We start from the raw sequence: 9,258 nt of genomic DNA on the forward strand, positions 1-9,258 counted from the left end.
TACATTTTCATTTAATTGCAATTAACATGCAATTAAGTGTCAGAAAACATTGATGTAGAGAACAATGATGATTTCAAACTGCGTTTTTGAGACTTTGGAACACTGCCATTTTAAGGAGGAAATACTCAGCAATGGTGTTGACATGAATTTGCACATGATTCTTCTTATGAAAAACACCACATAGATGTATAAACAACAATAAAAACTTGGTTTTCACCACAGGGAGTATTTAATTGTTCATGAGGCCTGAGGGGGAAAACTTGTGCCTGGATGTTCTAGTGCTCAACGCTCTGTAGCCTGAGTGTGTGCGATTTCCTCACTGTGGAGATGTACAGCTCTTGGAGGGTGGGCAGTGGAGCACCAATAATCTTCTCAGCAGTCCTGACAGTCCATTGCACTCTCCTTCTGTCCGATTTGGTAGCTGAATCAAACCAGATAGTTACGAAGGCACACAGAACAGGCTCAAAGACGGCTGAAAACTGTATCAGCAGCTCCAGGGGCAGGTTCAATCATAGACTGGCGTGGAAAAAAACCTCAAACCTAAACTTTTCAGATGTGCTTGCCAGTTTTGTGTGTTATATTAATCGGATGGTCTGGACAGAGATGGTGGGTACTCCGTGGGTGGGCCGCCTGAGGCTGAAACTACTCTCAATAAGACCATTATTGCATGCAGCTTCTTTAAACAGTGCACAGATCATGATATTTTTTGATATTGACATGATATTTACTGCAACACACACTAAACAAGCTAAACAAAGACTATAAGGTAAAATACACACATTGTATTGGGAAACTTAGACAGCAGTTGAAAATCATTTTTTCCTGCTGAAGTTATTGACACGGGTTTCAGGTAAACAGAAGACAATTATTGCCCTTGAGATAATACAGCAGTGCATGATGGGTAATCAGACTTTCTGAATATCTCTCTGCCATTAACTTCTGGTTAGAATGTGGACTCTTTTCATATTTTTACAATCAAAGAAGGGCGCACAGTTTTGTTTTGCTTTGTCGCATTTGATACGGGTCATTTTCGGGAAGCATGAAATTGTCCTTTTATGAACAACTCTGGTACTCAAGTGATTTGCCATTCAGTCCTCCACACTTTTCTGTTCACTGACCCTCGGAAAACAAGTGGCGTAACCATGAAATGGCAGGAAAAAATGGGATAAACATTTAAATTATTCCCTTAGTCGCCCACATTGGTTCTAATCTTGCTATTTGTTTACAGCAATAAATGTTTTTATTACATGGTTTATGAATGACAAATCAGTAACTTTTTACAAAATGTTACATTTGTACAAGTTGCATCTGGTAATATTATTTAATGGACTTGAGCTAACATGAAATAACAATAGAGAGCCTAAGTCCCACCCCTCTGCTTCCGGCTCATGGGACCTTAATTCAGAAAAAATATGTCAATGGCGAGAGACAACTTCTGTCTGAACTGTGCCCTGAATAACACATATGATTTTTGTCAATTTAAAAGATAATTCTAAAAGTCAAAAACGTCTCAGTTTGTCATAAAACAGAAGAGTAACGTTTAGTTTTATGTGAAAATCGCTCAATGAACTACATCTCCCGGGAAGCGAAACAACTAGCAAGATCCGCTGCTTGTGTGTGTGCAGTCTGGCACAAAACACTCAGGCATGACGGTGTAACGTTACAATTATAACGTACAACTATAGAAACAATGACACACACATTAGCCTCAGTAAAGCTAGCTTCATTCATTGGGAGAAAATGTGCGTCTTTGGGGTTTGTAGTCCTTGTAATAACGTATTTTCACTGTCTTATACCTCAACGGTTTCACATCAAACGGCGACTTTCTTTACTGTAAAATGTATCTTTTAAATACTTAAATCTAATATTTAATAATAATATCTAATAATATTTAAATCTAAACAAACATCATATGTGTAATTCAGGGCACAATTCAAACCAGATCAAAATATTTTTTGTCTCTCGCCATTGACTACCACGGCCGCATTAACCATAGGGCTAGGCGGGGCTTAAGCCCCGGGGCCCAAGCAAGGAGGGGGCCCGTGATTGGCTGTGGAGCAGATACTGCAAGCCATCTGATTACCAAAGCCTTACCACGCAACAACGTCCCCCACAAATTATCCCTGTTATTTAGTTGCACTTTGCCTTATATTCCATGCATTATCATGGAATCATTATCATTAATAGAGACGTTCGCAAAGACCCGCCTTTTTTAGGTACTTTGTGATAGTGATGGGAAGTCCGGTTCTTTTCCGCGAACCGGTTCTTTCGGACAGTTCGTTTTAATGAACCGGTTCAAGCAGATAAGGAACTCCCGCACACTATCATTACTTGCACTTTTTAATCAAGTTTATTCACACACAACGTTTCGGTCACACGACCTTCGTCAGGAGTATACAAAATGTTCTATAACATCTCTTTTTAAATGTGTACATGACCACTCCACAGAACTCCATCTGTAAACAATTAAGCTCATTAGGAGTACATAATTAGCCCCACATCACAGACAACTACAAATTGTAATAGATAACAAAATTAGTTAAAGTCACCCCGTAGACAAAAAAAAAAAAAAAAAAAAAAAAAAAAAAAAAAAACACACATAATTATCCAACAATATCAAGTTGTACTTCCAAACAATTGTAACAGTCGGGCTGTTACAATTGTTTGGAAGTACAACTTGATATTGTTGGATAATTATGTGTGTTTTTTTTTTTTTTTTTTTTTTGTCTACGGGGTGACTTTAACTAATTTTGTTATCTATTACAATTTGTAGTTGTCTGTGATGTGGGGCTAATTATGTACTCCTAATGAGCTTAATTGTTTACAGATGGAGTTCTGTGGAGTGGTCATGTACACATTTAAAAAGAGATGTTATAGAACATTTTGTATACTCCTGACGAAGGTCGTGTGACCGAAACGTTGTGTGTGAATAAACTTGATTAAAAAGTGCAAGTAATGATATTGTGCGGGAGTTCCTTATCTGCTTGAATGACTAGCTGGTCTTATTATCTGACGCACCTATCACCTGCAGGTGTGCGATGGAGTTTGGTTACTAATGAACCGGTTCAAAAAACCGGTTCACCAGTTCTTTTACGTCATCACGTAATGACGTCAATTCTATCATCCCGGCGGATAAAAATACTTCAAATTAAAGGGCATTTGTAATCACAACTTCAGTTAAATAATAGTATGCATTGTCATAATCATCTTGGATAAGTTTCTTACGTTTACATTTTGAAAACGAAGCCTGCTGCAGCCTAGGCGATGTGCTAACGCGGATGTTTTACATGTTTTAAATATATAAAATGCATAAATGGTCTTGATCATTTTATTTGTTATTAAATAAACTTACATTTCGCCGATTCGCCCTCTCATTTAAGTCCTGGGTTCACCCGTACTACTGCGTGCTCGTATATCAGCACAGGATCAGCCGGCCGAAACAAAGTTCTGTTCAGAGACGGTGCTATCACGCATGCGCAGTATCTCCAGCTCATCGGTTCTCCGTATCGAACGTGTCCGAAAGAAACAGTTCTTGGTTCTGTACTAGTGATTCAAGAACTGCAACAACCAGTTCTCGACACAGTTCCTGTGTGTGCTGACCTGAAACCTGAATACACAGTCGACAAAACTAAATCGATGCATGTCTGTCTCCAATATAGCCTTCTGTAGCCTATACAGTGTATATCATGTTTATAATGTGTTAACATAACGAATTAAACATATATGTTTAATTCGTTATGTTAACACATTATAAACATTTACTAAGCAGTGCACCAAACCTTGGCAAGAGTTTACATCAATGATTTATATTGTTACTTACAAATTAAATGAGCTAGCTGTTCCTGAAAATATTATTTAATAATAAATGTTTAGTAGTTTGACAGTTTTAGAATCCAATCATTATTTCCAATCGTTAAAATAATACAGTGATACAGTAATGGGATAAACATGTTTCAAAAATGTTTTATTTTGTTACACTTACTGATGTTCAACTAAAGACATGGAAACGTACATTTCGTCCCTCAGAAAAAAATGCACGCATGCTCAGCTCATCAACTCATCAGTTCTCAATATGTCGAACGTGTCCGAAAGAAACAGTTCTTCTCGGTACTGGTTATCCGACCGCTGTACCTGTATGTTCGGTAGTACACGCATGCGCAGTATCAGCTGCTCGTGCTCATCACTTCTCTCAGCACCAACATGTCTCCGTTCAGTGAAGTTTTTGAGTTACTGAATAAAATGTACTAATGGATATTGGTTTATTTCGATTCGGAGGGACTGTCAGGCATGTCTGAAAGTGAGTAACTTTAGTAACTTGTGGTTTAGCGCTGACGCAAGACGCGAACTGTTTCGAACGATTCAGTCCGATTTAGTGTACTGGTTCGACCGGTTCACTAAAAAGAACCGGTTCAAAAGAACGATTCGTTCACGAACCGGCCATCACTACTTTGTGACGGACGGGCCACGAGCCAGGCGGCTCTCGCGAGTCACGCACATCATGTTCTCATGCACTCACGCAGTGAAAAATACTTCGCGGGGCAAAGACTAACGTTACACCGAGTGATTACGAGAGAGAGTTCAGAGCAGTTTACTGTTGATATGAAACAAAGTCTCAACTTTCAAATATTGTCATTTAAGTAATTTAAACATTACCGTTTTCAAGTTCATGTCCACCGACTGACAGCTTTGTTGTCGGACAAAGTTGCGTATTCGGCGTTATGATTGGCCAGGCCACCTGTCAATCAAACCCCCGTAGGCATGCAGGGCCAACGGCTCTGAGCAGGGCATGGTAAATTGAAACGTCAGGTTTTAATTTGATATGACAAATATATTTATTCTATATTTAACTTGTGAACGACCGACCTGCTGCTGCACGTAGGCCTATAGATGATTGCTGCCTGCGCCTTATTAGAATAGGTTATACATCAACCAATAAATCGCCTTTACTCTTCTCTTCATTCTAATCTAGTCTATTCTTAAAACACAGCGTCATCGACCCCACAAACTTTCGGTAAGTTTGAATATTAACTTGATGGATGTATAATTTTGCTTTTTGTGTTTGATTAAACTCAATATTCGCCTAAAGGACTGGCGATAATATATCCGGTAGAAATATTTAAATTTTGCTGCGCCATCATGATGTAAGTTTATCATTTAAACGCGTTTTTAAACGTTGTGGTTTGGATACAAATTATTTCAAACTGCTCAGGCACAGTGAGCAGCGGGAGAATTTATTTTGTAAATGCTGGTTTTGAGACCAAGGTGAACCATAGACTGTGGTGAACTTGAGACGGTTTTGCACAGCGCACTTGAATCCGACTCTGAGGTCTCAAAGTGACAGACGCTGCTAATAAAGCTGCTGTCGCCATGTGTGTCAATAATGTTAATCAAACATCAGAAAGAAAGTAATTTACTGCATTTGACTGAATTACTTTTGCAAAATTAACAAGAATGAATGTTGAATTTATAGTGAAAACCATGTATTGTATATTTGATTACTTTATATAATATTATTCAGTGCTTTAAGTTTTTCATAGGTCGATTTATTGTGCCTTTGTTCTATTTTAATTTGTGACTCTTGTCATCAGTAAGCTTGAGATTATTTTCTTAAGCTACTATTATTTTTTGGTGATATTGAAATTGGTCACAATAATTATGAAATTTTAGTCAATACATTTTGATATGATAAAAAAATCATGTTAAAAGTAACATAACTGTGAAGTATATCATAGATGGATAAAATGACTCGTAGGCTATAATAATATAACATTTAGCTCATGTAGTTGGTGACCTAAAGTGGTGGGGGGGCCCTGCAGTAACTCATAGCCCCGGGGCCCAGTGAGCTCTTAATACGGCCCTGTTGACTACCATAAAATATTTTTCCGAAATAAGGTCCCATGGTGGTAGGCCGTAAAAGGAGGGACTTAGGCCCCTCCCCCCAAAAGGCCATTGTCCAATCACACATCATAGCAACCATTACTATGCAAGTAGGCCCGTCTAACATTAGCTGTGTCTGAAATCGCTCCCTATCCACTATATAGTGCACTATATCAGGTGTCGGACATTTTGTTAATATATTTTAGGACCAGTATGTCGCGCTGGCCATTTGACCATTTGTTTGACGGGCGTAGTAACAATAACTAGGGGGCGTGACTTTTGTGTGTCTAACATAAACAACTCTGAAATTCTTTATTCTGATTGGTCAATCACATCATTTAATCCCCGACAGTAATGAGCTCTCACATAGACATCATGTCTGTAAGCTCTCATGCTTCTTTCATGTCTTTCGCTCTCTCGTGTTCAGGTGTTGCGACTCATTCAAGCTGTTGCATGGTGTAGGCTAGCCTATTTACTGTAAAGTGAAACCAGAGGACTGGTATAGGCTAATATTGTTGAAGTGTTCATCTAGTTGCTAAAACGTTTGTAAACTGTAATGAATTATAAGGTAAGATGTCTTCTAAATCAATAGCCTATTCTGTGTCTCTGTCACTAGTAGGCCCATTTCTTTGGAGAAGGCTGTTTAAAAAAAAGTAATAGTTTAGGTCTACAACACATTATCACTTAAATGTCTTGTTTGAATTTGTCTGTTCGTCTAAGCTGCTTGTTAGGAATTGTTATTCTCCAAGGAAACGTTTAATGAGCTAATAAAATATTTCAACTCAAATTTGTACCGGCTGGGTGTAGCCACGTTATCAAGGCCTACTTAAGAATTACTGTAAAAATGTTCATCGTTAGTTATTAGTTAATGTATGAACTAATGTTAACAAATGGGACCCTATTTTTACTGTAAATGTTCTGTGTGCAGGGGTTCCGCGGCTGGTGTTCGGGGGCCGGTGGGACTGTCTGACTGCGGGAGATTCGTGCTCTAGTGACGACGCGTGCAGCCCGCGCTTGAGAACCCTGCGGCAGTGCGTCGCGGGAGGCGGAAGTGTGAAGCTGGGTCCGGGAGCGCGCAACCACTGCGAGAACGCGGTGACTGCCCTGCTGTCCAGCCCCCTGCACCTATGCCAGTGCAAACGGGGTATGAAGAGAGAGAAGAACTGTCTTAGCATCTACTGGAGCCTCAAGCAGTCCGTACTCCACGGTGAGCGAATCCATATTTTTCAGTTTTCCTTGTCGCATACAAAGCACCCGCTCGCACAATGATGCAATTACAAGTTCTAATGCCCACATACCCACGCGGTCCCCGTAAACCACTTCAATTGATGCTAATTAGACGCTGCGTTTTAATATGCTAACCAGTTGAACATTATAGAAGCATTACTTCAAGCTGAACTTTTACCTGTGACACTCTCATTAATTCACAGAGACAAAATACGCTGTTACCATAGCCACGAACCCCCTGTTTGTTTGTGCGTTTACAGGGCTGAGCTTGGTGGAGAATTACCCATACGAGCCTGTTGAGCGGGGCTTTGATTATGTTCGCCTGGCCTCCATCGCTGCAGGTCAGTGATTTTCACAGGCACACTATGCCGATTATGTACTATGATGTTGGATCTGATTTGGAACTGATCACGATGTGTTTTGTAACTTCTATGCCAAGCATTAGCAATGAAGAGTTATTAATAGGGCAGAGCTTAATAGCCTACAACAGCAAAACATGAGCACTTTGTTTAATGTACTCGAATATAACATAGCTGGAGTTCATCGGCACTGTTGATGATAAACTGCGTTTCCTACAAAATGAGGCATGCATTAGGGACCTGTCAAGAACAGCATACACATTTCGTCGTGGGCCGAAGAGACTCAGATCAGACCTAACAAAGACTAAACGGTCGGATGATTTATTTCTGAATTTTGTTCTCTAATCAAGGCTTTTTGCTCTTCACTTTCTCATCTCCCTCTCCAATCTCATTATGTTCCCTCAAAATAGCAGCATACCAAGTTTAGGAATCTTATTTTTGGAGGAGCAACATCACTAAAACTGTCAGTTTGTCAGCCTCAGTTTATGGGGTGCTTCAGGCATGAGCTGAATTTTATGGACCCCGAGGGCAGCACATAATGATCCATTTACTCATCATCTCTCTTGTGTGTGTACACACTCATAGACACACTTGAGTCCAAGCAGACACACATAAAAAAAAAACATTTAAACTCGTGGGGATAGGACAGAGAACGATTTCCTCAAAGTAATGGAAGTAATGTCGGTCATTCATGCATGACTTTTAATGATGGCTGCTCTCTCAATTCTCAGACACAGAGAACGTTTAACAAGCTGGCTTGAGACAACAAAGATCAAACAAAAGTGTGGAAATTAGAAAAAGGAGGGGGGAGAGCGAGGAGAGATAGACGCATGGAAATAATAATAAACGAGACAAAGAAACTGTAAAAAATGTGAAAAATTAATGCAATATATTCTCAACATCACTGATATAATGATCTTGTAACAGGCAAATTAAAAGGCCAACTTATCCAAATATATACTTTATCTCTTTTTTCGGTCTTTATTATATCTATTACGTATTATCTCACTCATGTTACGTGGCATGAGGCTTTCAATGTACTTTACATTACTGAGTACATTATGTTAGCCTTGAAAGATACATCTTTCATTGTTAATATATTAATATATCAACAATATATCAAATAATAAAATTGAGTGTATTTATTTATCTCATTATCTCACTCATGTTAAGTGGCATGAGGCTTTCAATGCACTGTACATTACTGAGTACATTATGTTAGCCTTGAAAGATGCATCTTTCATTGTTGGTATATTAATGAGTGTAAGTGTATGTGTGTGAAGTGTAAGGCCTGTAATAATAATTTGATTGGTCCCAACAAACTCTGATGTACTTACATCTAAAAACTGTGTCTACAGCAATGTACCAGAGTCCAGAATATTGATCTCAAGCTCGCAAAATCCATTAATGATGGATGAGAAAGTAATCTCGCCAGAACAGATTGAGCAGAATCTCTCGAATATAAAACAACGAAAGGAAGGAAAAATTAATTAAAAAATAAAGGGAAATAAAGCACAGGAGAATGTAAAGGTGAATAGAAAGTAGGGAAAGAAGAAAGAAAGGAAGCAAGAAAAATAAAGAGAGGAAGAAATGAAGGATGCAAGCAACGGAAGAAGGGAAGAAAAGGAAGCGAATGATGAAAGAAAGGAAGGAAACCAGCAAAGACAGGAATTAAAGGGAGAAAAAAGAAGAAAGCGAAGAATGAAATAAAGGAAGGATGCACACAAAAGGAAGGAAGGAAACAAATTAAATGAAACAAAGGAAGAAAGGAAGCGAATGATGATAGAAAGGAATG

General features: G+C 38.9%; 1 protein-coding gene across 1 annotated transcript in view; it reads left to right on the forward strand.

Moving 5' to 3' along the window:
* gfra4a (GDNF family receptor alpha 4a) overlaps nucleotides 1-9,258 on the forward strand; it is a 93,646-nt gene that overhangs the window by 67,503 nt on the left and 16,885 nt on the right. The window contains exons 2-3 of the mRNA XM_039672693.2: nucleotides 6,806-7,084; nucleotides 7,365-7,445. Coding sequence (XP_039528627.1) covers nucleotides 6,806-7,084; nucleotides 7,365-7,445 — 360 coding nt within the window. The remainder of the gene's footprint in view (nucleotides 1-6,805; nucleotides 7,085-7,364; nucleotides 7,446-9,258) is intronic.

Source organism: Pimephales promelas, chromosome 11 (assembly GCF_988280905.1).
Source record: "Pimephales promelas chromosome 11, fPimPro1.hap1.1, whole genome shotgun sequence".
Classification (NCBI taxonomy): Eukaryota; Metazoa; Chordata; class Actinopteri; order Cypriniformes; family Leuciscidae; genus Pimephales; species Pimephales promelas.